This window comes from Syngnathus floridae, chromosome 14 (assembly GCF_059516105.1).
Source record: "Syngnathus floridae isolate MCC-2025c chromosome 14, RoL_Sflo_1.0, whole genome shotgun sequence".
In the NCBI taxonomy this organism is placed as follows: domain Eukaryota; kingdom Metazoa; phylum Chordata; class Actinopteri; order Syngnathiformes; family Syngnathidae; genus Syngnathus; species Syngnathus floridae.
In genome coordinates this window covers 5,131,059-5,146,590 of record NC_142426.1, presented here as the reverse complement: position 1 = coordinate 5,146,590, position 15,532 = coordinate 5,131,059, and the positions used below count along the sequence as shown (strand labels likewise).

Sequence of the window (15,532 nt, the reverse complement as noted above, 5' to 3'; positions counted from 1 at the left end):
TAACACCGGACAAATTTGACCGGGAGAGCGGGGGGTGGGGGTGACGTCAGTGTCTCCCCAGTCATGAACCTCACCGCACGTCACTGACGTCCACGCTATAAATAGCACTGCTTGATAAGGTTTATTTTTAGTTGAATCAATAAAGACATGGAACTTGCACTTGTTCTTCTGTTTGTGACAGATGTTGAGTTTTATAAGATACCCGCCCGAAATCGCCCAGCGGGTGGTGAACGGCGTCGAAGCTTGGCCATACAGCTGGCCGTGGCAGTTTTCCCTGGAGTCCTTCTACCCGACATGTGGAGGAAATTGGGATTTGACCGCTGCACACTGCATCACGTGAGCTGCCTGTTTGGACAGTACGGTGGATAGAAAAAGTCCACACACCCCTCTTCAAATGACAGGTTTTAATGTCAAGAAAATGAGACCAAGATGGATTAAAGTTTTCCCCCAACATTAGTGTGATTTAAAATCAAATGTGAAGTAACCTGGCATTTCAGGGTGTCTGGAATTTGTCCATCCACTGCATGTCACGTAACGCACGAGTGCGTCTTTGGCCGCTTTAGGTTCCACACATACAGGGTGGTTCTGGCTGAGCACGATCTGGGCTCGGACGAGGGACCTGAGCAGTCCATTTGGGTGGAGAAAATGATCATCCATCCTGAATGGAATAACAACACGTGAGAAGTGTTCAAAAGAACGAATCTCTTCAGTGAACGAGAGTGAACGAATAACTTCCGAAAGTGATGCATTCTTTTTTCATTTCATATGACTTCAACCGTAGGTGTTGGTAATGTGCATGGAAGATGGTGCCACCTCGCTGTAAAACAGTGAGTGAGTGAGTGAGTGAGTGAGTGAGTGAGTGAGTGAGTGAGTGAGTGAGTGAGTGAGTGAGTGAGTGAGTGAGTGAGTGAGTGAGTGATTTACGAATTCCCAAGGAAAGAAAACTGAAACCCCACTTGTTTTAGGCACGTTTTCTCCAAGCTAACGGCTAACTTTATTGCATGAAGGGATGCGCCGTTATGCAACAACGGGGAGATTATGCTTCTCTTTGGATAATCTTTATTTTATAACTCTTAAAATGACGTATATGCATATATACGCCTAAATATTGTTATCCAGTATATCTACTGCAATTTCACATTAAATTGCTGGTTTGAAATTTACTTTTATTATTATTATTATTATTATTTTATTAAACATTAAAACCTGTTCAAACTTGTCTGGTGTTTTATTCCTTGTTTTTATTTTTTGGGCATTAAAAGAAAAATCTGACATTTGGTTAACTGCTTTATGTGACAATAAATGTGTTTTACGTTGTGTAATATGTGTTGGCGTCCCCCAAAATAAAGAGCAAGTAGTCAAATCCACATTCTTGACGTACAAAAAATGCATAAAGTTACTAGGTACACCTGAAAACGGTGGTGTACCTAATGGAGTGTCTGTGTGACGTCACAAATCAACCAGCCAATCTATAAATAAAATGGCCTGTTTTGAGGTACACTTGAAAATGGCGGTGTACCTAATGGAGTGTCCGTGTGATTCCCTCGTTAAGTGCAGGTGCGTGAAATGTTTTAGCTCCTTTTGAACGTGAAAGTGGCTAAAACTTTTCACGCAGGTGCGCTTAACGAGGGTCACTTGGAAAACATGTTGGAACGCGGCCCCGAGGACTAGAGCTTGACACCTGTGACCTTTGACCATGCTATTTCCCTAATAAAGTGGCCTGTTATTAGGTACACTTGAAAATGGCGGTGTACCTAATGGAGTGTCCGTGTGATTCCCTCGTTAAGTGCAGGTGCGTGAAAAGTTTTAGCTCCTTTTGAACGTGAAAGTGGCTAAAACTTTTCACGCAGGTGCGCTTAACGAGGGTATGTTGGAAAACATGTTGGAATGCGGCCCCGAGGTCTAGAGCTTGATGCCTGACCTTTGACCATGATATTTCCCTAATAAAGTGGCCTGTTATTAAGTACACTTGAAAATGGTGGTGTACCTAATGGAGTGTCCGTGTGATGCCCTCGTTAAGTGCAGGTGCGTGAAAAGTTTTAGCTCCTTTTGAACGTGAAAGTGGCTAAAACTTTTCACGCAGGTGCGCTTAACGAGGGCATGTTGGAAAACATGTTGGAATGCGGCCCCGAGGTCTAGAGCTTAACGCCTGACCTTTGACCATGATATTTCCCTAATAAAGTGGCCTGTTATTAAGTACACTTGAAAATGGCGGTGTACCTAATGGAGTGTCCGTGTCATTCCCTCGTTAAGTGCAGGTGCGTGAAAAGTTTTAGCTCCTTTTGAACGTGAAAGTGGCTAAAACTTTTCACGCACCTGCACTTAACGAGGGTCACTTGGAAAACATGTTGGAACGCGGCCTCGAGGACTAGTGCTTGACACCTGTGACCTTTGACCATGATATTCCCCTAATAAAGTGGCCTGTTATTAGGTACACTTGAAAGTGGCGGTGTACCTAATGGAGTGTCCGTGTCATTCCCTCGTTAAGTGCAGGTGCGTGAAAAGTTTTAGCTCCTTTTGAACGTGAAAGTGGCTAAAACTTTTCACGCACCTGCACTTAACGAGGGTCACTTGGAAAACATGTTGGAACGCGGCCCCGAGGACTAGAGCTTGACACCTGTGACCTTTGACCATGATATTTCCCTAATAAAGTGGCCTGTTATTAGGTACACTTGAAAGTGGCGGTGTCCCTAATGGAGTGTCCGTGTCATTCCCTCGTTAAGTGCAGGTGCGTGAAAAGTTTTAGCTCCTTTTGAACGTGAAAGTGGCTAAAACTTTTCACGCACCTGCACTTAACGAGGGTCACTTGGAAAACATGTTGGAACGCGGCCCCGAGGACGAGAGCTTGACACCTGTGACCTTTGACCATGATATTTCCCTAAAAAAGTGGCCTGTTATTAGGTACACTTGAAAGTGGCGGTGTACCTAATGGAGTGTCCGTGTCATTCCCTCGTTAAGTGCAGGTGCGTGAAAAGTTTTAGCTCCTTTTGAACGTGAAAGTGGCTAAAACTTTTCACGCACCTGCACTTAACGAGGGTCACTTGGAAAACATGTTGGAACGTGGCCCCGAGGACTAGAGCTTGACACCTGTGACCTTTGACCATGATATTTCCCTAATAAAGTGGCCTGTTATTAGGTACACTTGAAAGTGGCGGTGTACCTAATGGAGTGTCCGTGTGATTCCCTCGTTAAGTGCAGGTGCGTGAAAAGTTTTAGCTCCTTTTGAACGTGAAAGTGGCTAAAACTTTTCACGCACCTGCACTTAACGAGGGTCACTTGGAAAACATGTTGGAACGCGGCCCCGAGGACTAGAGCTTGACACCTGTGACCTTTGACCATGATATTTCCCTAATAAAGTGGCCTGTTAAATACACTTGAAAATGGCAGTGTACCTAATGGAGTGTCCGTGTGATTCCCTCGTTAAGTGCATGTGCGTGAAAAGTTTTAGCTCCTTTTGAACGTGAAAGTGGCTAAAACTTTTCACGCAGGTGCACTTAACGAGGGTAACTTGGAAAACATGTTGGAACGCGGCCCCGAGGACTAAACGTCACTTGGATGGCACAGGTCACAAAACCTTTTGTTTACAATCATTATATAAATATAATCTTTTTCTTTAATGTCTTTGCAGACAATGGCCCAGAATTGAAGGTTTCTGGCTTGATAAAAATCTTTTTAGAGAAAAACTTGCAAGATAACATAAAAGGGGTATTATTTGTCTGATCAGAACAGTGTGATTGTTAATCGCATACCGTCAAATGTATTTTGAACATGATTTAAAGAATAAAAACAATAACAAAAACAAAAACAAAAAAAAACAATATATATCACTGTTCAAAAATTAAGCTCTTTTAATGTCATAATAATCAGAAGCCATGGAGAACATGGAAAGTTTCAAAAAGTTCAAGGACGCAATGCTCAGTCTTATTTTACTTTCAGGAGAGCAAACATGAGCTGAAGAGTGGACAAGTGACTTTGCTTATCATCCTTGCAATGGCGTCCAGGTAAAGAAGTCAATGTCGCGCAACTCCTCAGGCAGGTAGTGCTGCTCCACCGGAGTGCTGAAGGCCGGATTGTACTTGTAGCCCTTGGCGTAGCCCAACTGCTTCATGAGACGGGTGGATGCGTTGCGCAAGTGCAGCGGAACGGGAGGCAGGGGCCCTTTGTGGTTCCGCAAACAGGCCTTCACGTTGTTGTAGGCCTTGTACACGTCCACCGATTTGGCCGCCCGGGAGAGGTAGACCACGCACTGAGCCAGGATCACCTGGAATCAAGATATAAACAATATTTATTATTATTTTCCCCCCCCTCAATACTACCGATTACAATTACTATTCCCACGAACTGCTTGAATGTTTTGACAAATTGTTCAGGTCACTGACATACCTCACATTCGGGCATCCCGATGAAGTGACAGGCCTGGTAAGTGGACACGGCCTGAGGCAGAGCCAAGGGATCAGCGAGACCTGAGAGTGCCAGGAACGCTGAGTGAGGAGCCCGAACAGAACATTTTGATTGAACTCAATCGTAGAATCTCTGTCTGTCATACCTACATCCTCACTGGCAAAGCGGACCAGCCTGCGAGCCACGTAGAGCGGATCCTCGCCTCCTTCCAGCATGCGGCCCAGCCAGTAGAGGGCGGCGTTCTCATGGGAGCCTCTCATGGACTTGTGCAACGCCGAGATGCAGTTGAAATGCTCTTCGCCTTTGGAGTCATACAAACAGAAAGTTACATCACGACGATTATGATGCCTTCTGATTGTTCCACTGACTGCTAAATCAAACAGCATTGCACGACTGGAGTTTTTATTTACCATCGACAACATACAAACTTACAGTGTTCTAATGCGAGTCATTCGTCAAGTGGGCCGAGTGCATTTCAACACCTCATAAAATTGGGAGCAGTAAATCTCCGTGTTTCGGGACAGCTGAACGTTATGCAACCCAATAACTGGGGAGGCCACAGGGAAAACGAGTTCTCCATGGACGGTCACGACTTGAGGCTGGAGCTTCAAAGGGAACAAATTCAAATTGACTTTGTAAACTATTATTTAAAATGTAGACAATATTCCAAGGCTGGGAGAATGAAATTCAAGATTATTTATCCCACCGCCAAATTTAGCTACCACAATCATGTTGTGACACAAGTTTTTGTGTAGAAACAATTTGCTTTGGTAAGTGATCAGTGAGGAGTAGCTTACCAGCTTTGTCGTAGAGAATATGAGACCTCTGGAGACCTTCCTTAATGTGTTCTTCCTTCACAAGAATTTCCTGGGCGGAACCATCTGGTCCTGTCAGTCCAGGCTGGGTCAAGCTGACCTGAGCCTGAACGGCCAGCTGCAGACTGTTCAGCCCTGTCCGAGCGTCGCCGTCACACAGGTAGGTGATTGTGTCCAGGGCCTTTTGCTCAATGTAAATTTTTGGCCTGAGAACAAATAGATAATATTCAACAGGCTTTCCTTTTACAAAGTTAGTTATGATCGTGCAAGTCCCTACAAAAAAACAGACCTCAGATTTCAAACCAATGATTTTGCATCCTCCTCAGCTCACAACAACAACCCCACCCCACCAGAGGGCGCTACTGTTTATAGCAACTCAAAAGTCACGTGTCAACAATCTCAGAAGGGTTAGAAAAAATACTGTAATCATTTAAAATGTATCAAATATTTTTGGCTGGTGTTTGTTTTTTTGTGGTCCTGGAATGGATTATTAGCATTTCAATTCATTTCAACTGAGAAGGATGATTTGAGATATAAATATTAAAGGCTACAAATCAAATTGTAACTACAACATTTTATCGTGACAACCAGCCACCATTAGTAAGTGATCCGGTAGCCATTTTAGGTTTCTGTAAGGCTTGGCTAGATGACCGGGACCACCTCAGTCTGGTGCAAGTCCAAGCTTTTAATGTGGACATGTGTGATCTGCTGCGTTCTTTCCACGCGTGGCAAACAATACTGTCAACAAATCTGCCTGACATGCAACATTGCATTCCGCGAGGAGCCAGAAGCCATCAAAGGCCTCGCGGGCTACAGATCGTGCGCAAATCTTATCTGTCAACACATCATTCGGGACCCAGGCCCAGAGGATTGCACTGGCTCCTGCCGCCCTCCTCCCCATCAAAGATCTAAACGGGCCGGCTCAGCCAAACAATTTTGATTTGTGGCGCGTTGTCCACTCAGGAGCGCAGTACTCACTCGTTTGGGTCTGCTTCGTGGTCTCGCCATTGGGGATTGGCTTGATCCCGTTCCAGCACGGTGATCCCGAGCGCCGCCACCGCCCGGTCCAGGATCGAGCCCATCGCCTCTACCGAGAGCTTCTCGAGGACGAGTACTCTGCAGCGGCTCAGCAGAGCGGCGTTCACCTGGAAGGACGGATTCTCGGTGGTGGCCCCAATCAGAGTGACGGTTCCGCACTCGACGTGAGGGAGGAACGTGTCCTGAATTACAGAAGAAAACGATGGGACATACATCAGTGAGGATGTAACATCTTTTTTTCCAGTAAGTACTGGCTTCATTTCAAATAAAAGTAATGGATGGTAAATAGATATTTGTTGAATTAATATAAATGTACACAAAAAAGGTACTTTATATCATGCTTTTATTGAAATTACTTGTTAAGAGGTGGGGCCTGGCAAGATTGAGGGCGTGAGACGAATATAGCTGACCTGTTGTGATTTATTGAAGCGGTGGATTTCGTCAATGAACAGGATGGTCTTGCGTTTGAACAGCCGCAGCTCATTCTGCGCCTGCTTGATGACTTCTCGCACGTCGGCGGTGGACGCGCTGGTGGCGGAGAGCGGCACGAATCGAGCCGTGCCCTTCTTTTTGCTGTTGCTGGCAATGATGTGAGCCAAAGTGGTCTAACACAGAGAGAGTGCAATGTTAAAAATACATGACTGAGTCTTTTTGCCACCTGATATGTAAGATTGATAAGGATGATGACGTCACCACAGCACCTTGCCACATCCTGGTGGTCCCCAGAGGATGAGAGAGGGTATTTCCTGGCAGTCCAACAGGGACCGCAGGAGGGTTTGTTCCCCGACAACTTTGCTCTGACCAAAGTACTCCTCCATCGAGTTCGGCCTCAAAATCTCTGCCAGTGGTTTATTTGAGGCTAATAGTGTCCGTAGATCCAAATTAGGTGTTGCGTTCAAGGTTCGTCCGTCGCTCCTACTTTGCGCCCCAGAATGTTTGGGTTCGGCTTGGAGCTCGGTCGGAAAGCTACGCTTGACTGCCTTGTTGACCGTGCCGCTGCCACTAGCTTGTTTGTTGGGTAATGACGCGTCCGTGTCATTTTGATGCGAGCTTTTCGACTTGTTGCCGTGGAACATGGAGAATACTCCAGTGGAAGCAGGGGAAAGCGCCGTGTGGTCTGCACCCGCAAGCTTTGGCGCAGCTTCGGAACGAAACTTTTTCATCGGTGGTCCACCTTCGGCATCACTCTTCAGTAGACAAACATCGAGATGACCATTAATAGCGTCGGAGGTGAAGTCTTTCAAACAAACAGGGCACTGCACCGATATGGAAGACGTCGCCATCTTGCATCCCGCTGAACTTTGAACGCTTGTCACGTGACCAAGGAAACACTTTAAAATTGGAATTAATTTGAAAACAAAATTAAAACTACTGTTATCTTCTGTCATCATATTTTTAAATTGTAACATTAACTTTCTATGAGATCAAAAATATTTTTGTCACGTTTGTTTCTACCTTTGTGTTCAACGCTTCCGGTTTTATGTTCAGGGGTAATGGGACGTTCAAGGTTCACAGCTAACTCTTGGGAAGAAAATGCATGTCACTGTAATTACAGTGATACGTAACTTATAAGTTAACTTATACGTACACAAAGAAAATCGCAACACAAGCCATTTTATATTAAAAATTGATGCAATTATTCTACTAAAACAAATAATGGTATAAATTTGAGGGGATAATAGGATTTTCTCAAGAGTCGTTACATTGGTGCATCAATTCAGTTTTATGTTTCTGCTCAGAAGAAAAATCCCAGACCAAGTGCACCAACAAAATGAGCCAGGCCAAGTGAAGAATGGCCAAGATGAAGTGAGCTCCTGTGTGCTGACAGCAGAAGCATGAGCGCGCCAGTCTTCTTCCCCGACCTAGAAAAGGTGAAAACGATGCGATCCTTCTGGGAGATGAAGTTGAAACTAGAGGTACATATGCATTCCGTACATCTTATATTCTAAAAATAAATTCAACTTCAGGAGTACCAGCAAAGTTTGCTAAAAAGCCAAGTTGTAACAATGCAACAATATTATAGTGCCGTGCATATTAATATTAAAACTGCCCAATACAAAAAAAAAAAAAATGATGACAACTGCATGTATGAAAAGTGTTCTTGTATATTGAAAAAAAGAAACGTAATGCACACAAGCCACCTTTCATTTTTTTTTTTGGCCGTGTCGTGTTAATAGGAGTCAATAAATACAATACAGCTCAGATTTTTTATTTCACACCAAATACCCAGTGTGTGCGCGCGTCGCGTGCGACCACATTAAACACAAATCCAAACAACTTCTGTACATTCTTTATACAATTTACAGGTGGTTGAGAATTTCTAAATATGATCATATTCAATGTTTTGAATTTTCGAGGTCTATTTTAGGTCTATACCGAAACCAATTTTAGACGTCTAAATTAGGTCTATACAAGACCAGACGTCTAATAGACGTCTATGGCTGACAGGGGACTTGCGTAACTTTCTCATTTCTCAATATCGGTGCTTTGTTAAAGTTTAATTTAAATGTGTTTTTTTTTTTAAGTGTGCTGGTTTTAATAAAGCTCTACTTTCTCGTGCAGAGGAGGAGAGATTACGCAGGATTACACATGCGCGTCATGGCTGTCATGCGCTTCACGATGGCACCTGTCACTCTTTAGTCACAGGGACAAACCGACCGTCACTGGGCTCTAAGTGCTGATAGGAGCCGAAGGGGCAGAACTGAATTAACGGCGGCTTTTTAATATTTGGGTGTCCCATGCACAACACCTTGCTGTCATCCCTTCAAACCCGTTACTTGAAACTGTCCTTCCTCAGCCAACGCGCAACGGGGTTTGAGTAGATTGCAGCAAAGTGCTAAAGAGGAGGAGGAAAGACAATGAGGGGGCTAGTTGAAGCGATAGAAGACTTTGCAAGCACTTGGTTGGTCAGCAGCATGTGTGTGCTTGCAGTCTACATTGGCTACAGGCTTTGGGACTTACACAGCTTCAGGAGGAGTCAAAGCGCATCCACGCACGACACACAGGTACTGCAGTAAACACAAAGAATTATGTTACAGAGATATCAGCCAATAGATAAACATAGTGAGCTCCTCATCACCATCTTTACCACTTTGAGATTCCTCCGAATGTAAAGTGCGTTACAAATATAATGTATTATTATCTTATTTTGTTTCTTTGGTAAATCAAACGTGTTCATGTGTAACGTATTTTATCATTTCCCCAAAACTATTTTATTTCCGGAGGAGTCCTGCAAATATATAAATACTGTATTGTGGTGAATTAATTTGACTGAGTGTAAATTCTGCCCCTCAAAAATGATTTTTGTTGTTGTAGATTTTCAATTTAATTTTACTGCCTAAATAGCCAAACTGCAAAAACAGACTGGAATCATAATGGCCACAAGTATATAAGTATATTTTGTGATGTTAACAAACTAACAAAGTATTGACACGTAGACATGACCAACATTTTTTTTTTTAATTCATTTTGTTACTATAGACCCCAAAAAATGGCTCTGGGCTGTTTTAGCTGAATAAAAGATCTTCAATAATAAATATTTATTTCAAAAATATATTTAGGGCTATTTAGTAGGTAGCTGACACTTCAACTTGGGTAAAAGGTGGGTTCATTGAAATGGTGACCGCTCCTTCCAGCCTGCTGTATGGGGAGCTTGTGTGTAACTTCCCTCCTTATACTGTACACGGCAGCTGGAAGAATTAAACGTGAGCTAACTCGGCCACTGGTGTTTACGAGCAAGTGCAGCGTGTACAGTGATTGTACAGTGCAGGGCTCGAATTTACAACATGTGTTACTGCCATCGAGTGAGTCACATTGCTGCTGCTTTGTGGAATCTAATGTTTCCAGTTAAATGTTTCCTTTACATAGATCAATATAAACAGGTTGTTTTAGATTCTAAAAAAGCCTGAAATATGTGCATCCTTTTAAACAGTGCATTAAACACTCATTTGGTAGTTCCGATTTATGCCGTTAGAGTGCGCCACCTCAAAGACAAGCTGCCGTTCTCTTGCCCTCTCTTATTTCCATTACTCCTTTGACATTTAGGGAGATATACAGTGACATTTACCACAGCAGATGCATCTCTATGTGACTAAGCTCTTCCCACGCGGCCCCCCGCATTCTGTCATTGACCTTAAATGTCTCATGTAGCATCTTCACATGTGTGGATACATGGCGGAATAATATGTGCAGGCCCAAGCCTCATCCTTAATAGGAGTGCACAAAAGCAGCAAAACTATTTATCATATCTGAGAAACTTTCTTCCCCTCACACAAAGAATTGATTCACTGATAAGAAGAAATGTTAAGCAGTCAATATTAATCATTCATTTTCATGTCTTTTTTTTTTGTAAGGTTTGTTACAAGGACACATTTCAGATGTTAGAAATTATGTTAAAATAAAAACATTCTAATTTATTTTAATATTTAAAAAAAATAATTTAAAATATCAAATCACGTATATACAAAGATCATTGTCAACACATATCACTTCAACATACTTCCTTAACTGGTCATTTTTTTATGCTATTTTATGTCTATGGCGACCTTGAGTGCCTTGAAAGGCGCCTTATAAATAAAACGTATTATTGTTATTATTATTAACGACAATTACTACTAGAACTAGACTTTCAGTGTACAAAGGAGAAATATTACTACTTTAGTAGAACTAGAAGAATCTAGGCTAACTGTTAGCTTATCTGATAAGTAACCACATTGTGGTTGCCAACACTTGCCATTTCCGGAGCAAATCATTTGCGGGAATTCAGTATGTTTCTTTGTTGCAATGTAATTGGCCATTCCGGGTTTCTGAGGTAAATAAATACAAGGTTCTGAAAGGGAAAGAGAACAAGGGGCGGGGGCATTTAGCAAGGGGGAATTCAATTTCACGGCTGCCGCATACGCACTTAAGTGCACAAGTTTCCGAAGTAAAGTAGAGCCAGCATTGGCAGGCGCAGCCACCGCAGCGAGGCTGACTGGACGATAGCCACGCAGCTCAGTGGCCCTACGTCTCTCGGGACATTTTGTTCTTTGACCAACAGGCCACACTCCATTTTTAACTGATCACATTGAGCGCTTGCCAAGTAGCCTGATAGCAGCGGTGTCAGGCAGGTCACTCACTTAGAACCAAAAAAGGAGATTTCCATGCAAGATACAAAACAAGCGCAAAAAACATCGGTTACGATGACTGTACTTCATAGTACAGGCTGATGTCGACAACAAAGGTTAAAAAACAAAACAAATGCCAAAACAGGTAAACCAAATAAAGCAGTCTAAATCCTCAACTAGAAATTTGTACGGTTAGCTAAATCAAATATAAACTGTGGATGTTGGGATAAAACCCCAAAATATCTTACCTTATAACGTCATAGACAAAAAAAAAAGCTGTAAAGACAATGTTGACCAGTCTACCATTGTGCCGCCCACTAAAAAATATTATTGTATTATTTTAATATATAATACAATACATTTCAGTATTTAAGTTATATTCAGCCACCTTTTAGTATATTACATAAAATGCATTATGATAAAAAAAAAAGAAAGCACATTTTGTCCATTTTGAAATGTTGTGAAAACAATATGCCCTAAAACGACATTCTCTACACTAAGTGGAAATTTATTTGTATATTTATTTCTTTACATTGACCAGAAAATGTCAATGCTTTTGCCAGTTGCATGTGGTGTCCAAACATAACAGGAATTTTGCAGTGACATTAAAACATTGAATAGTTGAACAGGTGCCACACGATGCATTCAGGTTGCGTGTACGTCCGCGTACAGACGCAGCTTGGCACGGAAGGTGCTTGCGAATGCTGAGAAGACACGATCACGATACTGTTACTTTCTTTGGCATTGCTTTCTCTGTAATGAGTGAGTGATACGCACTATATATTTGTCCAAACTCTCAACAGTGCCTCGGATGAGTTTACATCGACTGCTGGGCAAAAAAAATCTCACAACACGGCACCAACCAAATGACGTGTACCATTTTGCAAGTAGAGTTGATTTTAGAGTTGAATCATTATTTAATATATGTCATGAACTTTGTATTCCACGCAATTGACACAACATGCTGCAAACGACCTACGGCGTCTGTCATCGGTTGGCAACGTAACCGTCCCCGCCGGCGTGATGTATGCCTGCTTTCTCTCCGCTCTGTTTCCGTCACGTCAGAAGACCTTGTTCTTTCCTTTTACTGTCATCGTCCATATGCAGGTGCAACCAGGCAGTGAAAAAACACACTGAGGAGGATGTGGCGCTTTGGAAAGGAGCATACTTTTGTCATGAATTTAATAAGAGTCAAGTGTCACGCTTAAATACTGACTTGAGCTTCTCTGCTCGGTCTGCCAAGCACCCGTTCGTGGCGCGCTCATGAGCTCACATCTTGGCTGTAATCGCTACAGTGTGGCAAATTTGGCCAGGGTCACTCTGGCTCGGTTTGCATTTCGCGCCTCCGACATTGTCAAGTGTCATCGCGGCGGCTGGAGCGGGCCACGTTGCCGCCAAGATGCACTGAAGATTTAGGATTTACGATTATATTTGAATGGCCTACACCTTGTAGGCAAGGTTTTCCTTGATGACGTCGGCCCAGTGAGGAAACACGCATACATGCATTGTGTTTGAGAGGGAATGTGGATTATGTTCATATTGCGTATGCACAGTTAAAATTAGCTCTTTCCTGGTGGTTATCAGTGGACGTGTTTGTCAGCGAGCTGGCTCCCGATAAATCATCCGTGTCGGCCGTCTCTTTTTTCAGTGGGCAGACCAGTCATCTTACTGTATGTCCCCTAAAGATGGATGGAATCGCAGGCCCCTTTTCACATTCCCTCGATAGTGTCTGGATTACATGTCTTTTTTATGTATGGAACATATTTACGCTATTTAGTCAAGCGACATTAACTTGAGGAAGGCAATAAATCTGACAACTCGCATCCTTGTAAACATGAGACAGAAGGAAACTGTAAAACCCAAGTTATGTATTATGTCTGTGACTATACCACTTTGAGCCTCGGGGTTCTTTTTTCACACTTGACCTACTTGACTTAAAGACTCAACAAGTAAAATAACACAAGTGACTACCAAACATGTAAACTTGCTTACATGCGCTAAATGGTTAACTAATTACTAACAAAGTAACTGTCAAGGGAGTTAAGTTGCTAGTACAGTATTACCAACAAGCTAGCTTAAGTTGCTACTATAACAAACAAGCTAGCATAATGTTACACTAACTAGCTTGATATGTCATTTTTAGCAAATTTACAAAGTGCCACACAACTTAATAAAAGTGAATGTAAGACACCGTAGCTAGGTTTGCGTGCTTCTAAACATGGCTATCTAATCTCTCACATGATGTCTTTGCCCTTTCATTAGCAAAACAAGCTTCATCATCCTTCTGTGCCACTCAAGTAGTGTGTACAGTGAGCATTTTGACACAAGGCAGTCGAGTGATGCTGGTGGGCTTAGCACTTAAAGGCTCTCAAATGTCTCATAGCCCGAGCAGTGCCAAGCCCCCTCCCCTAACACTTGACCCGTGCTGACGCAGTCTATCCATTTACATTTAGGTCTGCGGGATCACTGCAATCCCAATAGTGCGGACAGGAGCAGGCACCAGGAATATTGCTACAAGAGAACTATTGCCCATCATTTTTAGCTTCACCAATCTTTTGCTGTTGAAATTGCTTCTAACATATTTTCACTCCTTTTGTCCGGCGTGTTAATCGATAGATTTGCACAACTGACGAAAGCACTGAAGGGTAGAACTGGCTCCAATTGCTCTAAAAATCTTTCCGTCTGTTTCACGGACGTTCCCGCTTCTGCTATCGTTTCGAGTTGGTGTCTTGACGTGATTTTTGTCTCACCGCGAGAGCCATGAGTTCCTCCATGAAGACTACGGTTTTCGGTCAGAGGATGGGCGACAACAGCAGTTTTGATCTCATCCAAAATCGGATTGAATCTTTGAGTGGAAAGATGGACAAGCTCATCAACCTTCAAGAGAAGGTCCTTATTCGGCTAGATGCCAAGTCCGGTGCGACTGAGAAGGAAGAGACGGAGAATGTCAAGAGCCTCGTCTCAAGTGTGGAAGTCAATCAGTCGCAGGGACAGGACGTCAAGAAGATATACCAGGAAATGAGCACCATCATGTCGGTGGTCAACCAGCGGTCTGAGATTCAGACGCAGAAGCTGGAGGGGATGGAGAAACTGGTCCTCAGCATGCAGCAGGTGATCAGCTTCATCGGCGAGACGATCAAGAGCTCCAGGCTTATGGAACTCATGTTCAAAGGTCCGGCTGACAGCAAGGCTAACAAAGTCTCAAAGAGGAAATCATCTGACAATATTAAAAAGCCAGACAAGGTGAGAAATGATCAATTCCTTGATAGCCAGCCATGATAGTCCAACTCATTTCTGACATCTTTGGGCTGATGTCTTGTCTTGGGAAAAAGCCATAAAATGGATCATAGCGGAAACAAGCTTTGTCGATATGTGGCTTGTACACTTGCAGGGGTCTTATGCATGTGCGGAAAGTGTGTGAGACGAGCTGCTGTGACGCCAAGTGTGGCACGGGAAATACCTTCGAGGCAAAGGGTGAAATGCTGCTTTTGGATCTGGGGCACACCGGTTGTGCTCTGAAAGGACTTGAAATCCTTTGAGCTCCTATAAAATGCTGGAAAAACAGAATTAAGTTACCTTTGATTGTATTCCTCTGTTGCTGCCAATTGTCAATTGAAGAAACGTTGCCAAGTTTTTTTTTTGGGCAGAGTGGCACCGTCCAATATGCGTCTATCGTGACTTATGTAACCAAGAAACAAAGATTAGTGTGTCACCTACTTGAGAATGTGCAACAAATAATAATAGCAACACAATTAAAGGCACAATAAATCCAAGGTGAGAAGCAACAGAACCGCACAGCTACCGTCTGCTGTGTGACTCACGTTTCAGTGAATTTCTCTTGTCGTCACACCTTAAACTCTGTCCTTGTCTCCCACTGGAGGTGTGACATTCCTAAATTTCTGTCCAGTAATTTCTGTTACTCCTGCGTCTCCCAATGGGTGATTTGATCCGCAGCGAGTGTCGCTGTCACCGAGGAGACAAGGCACTGGAAATATCCCTTGTGTGCTGTTTAGCCCCCCCCCCCCCCCCCCCCGTTCGACCCGTGGTGGTTTCAAGACAGTTTTTTTCCATGTTAACCTGAGCATCTAGTGTTTAGTGAGTTGGATGGGGGCCTACCGTCACTTGTAATATTTTCCACTCGGGGTTGCATTCTGTGGCTGAGTGCAACACGCG

General features: G+C 43.3%; 2 protein-coding genes across 6 annotated transcripts in view; one reads left to right on the top strand and one right to left on the bottom strand.

The window, feature by feature from the left end:
• Positions 1–3,830: 3,830 nt before the first annotated feature.
• wrnip1 (WRN helicase interacting protein 1) lies at positions 3,831–7,579 on the bottom strand. Of its 3 annotated transcripts, none has more exons than XM_088396340.1 (7): positions 6,956–7,579; positions 6,665–6,859; positions 6,195–6,436; positions 5,199–5,422; positions 4,547–4,702; positions 4,384–4,463; positions 3,831–4,261 (listed from the first exon to the last, which is right to left on the bottom strand). In XM_088396340.1, the coding sequence occupies exons 1-7, from the start codon at positions 7,535–7,537 to the stop codon at positions 3,980–3,982; spliced, it is 1,761 nt and encodes a 586-aa protein (XP_088252466.1). In that variant the 5' UTR covers positions 7,538–7,579; the 3' UTR covers positions 3,831–3,979. The 3 variants fall into 3 exon arrangements, with proteins under 3 accessions (XP_088252466.1, XP_088252467.1, XP_088252468.1); XM_088396341.1 differs by having other exon boundaries at positions 4,113–4,261; positions 4,384–4,481; positions 4,551–4,702; XM_088396342.1 differs by having other exon boundaries at positions 4,113–4,261; positions 4,551–4,702.
• Positions 7,580–8,913: 1,334 nt separating this feature from the next.
• LOC148387208 (uncharacterized) overlaps positions 8,914–15,532 on the top strand; it is a 12,823-nt gene continuing 6,204 nt past the window's right edge. Inside the window, exon 1 of one of the 3 annotated variants that reach the window (XM_088396339.1) lies at positions 8,914–9,259. In XM_088396339.1, coding sequence (XP_088252465.1) covers positions 9,113–9,259 — 147 coding nt within the window. In that variant the 5' untranslated portion in view covers positions 8,914–9,112. Of the gene's footprint in view, positions 9,260–13,619; positions 14,603–15,532 lie in introns of those variants that run through there. The other 2 variants (XM_088396338.1, XM_088396337.1) reach the window with 2 other exon arrangements.

Excerpts from the sequence above, each read along its gene's own strand:
- wrnip1 (XM_088396340.1), bottom strand. The coding sequence starts at position 7,537 with ATGGCGACGTCTTCCATATCGGTGCAGTGCCCTGTTTGTTTGAAAGAC. Across the intron at positions 5,423-6,194 it reads CACGAAGCAGACCCAAACGA|GCCAAAAATTTACATTGAGC; the intron begins GTGAGTACTGCG and ends ATTTGTTCTCAG. Across the intron at positions 4,703-5,198 it reads TATTCTCTACGACAAAGCTG|GCGAAGAGCATTTCAACTGC; the intron begins GTAAGCTACTCC and ends ATGACTCCAAAG.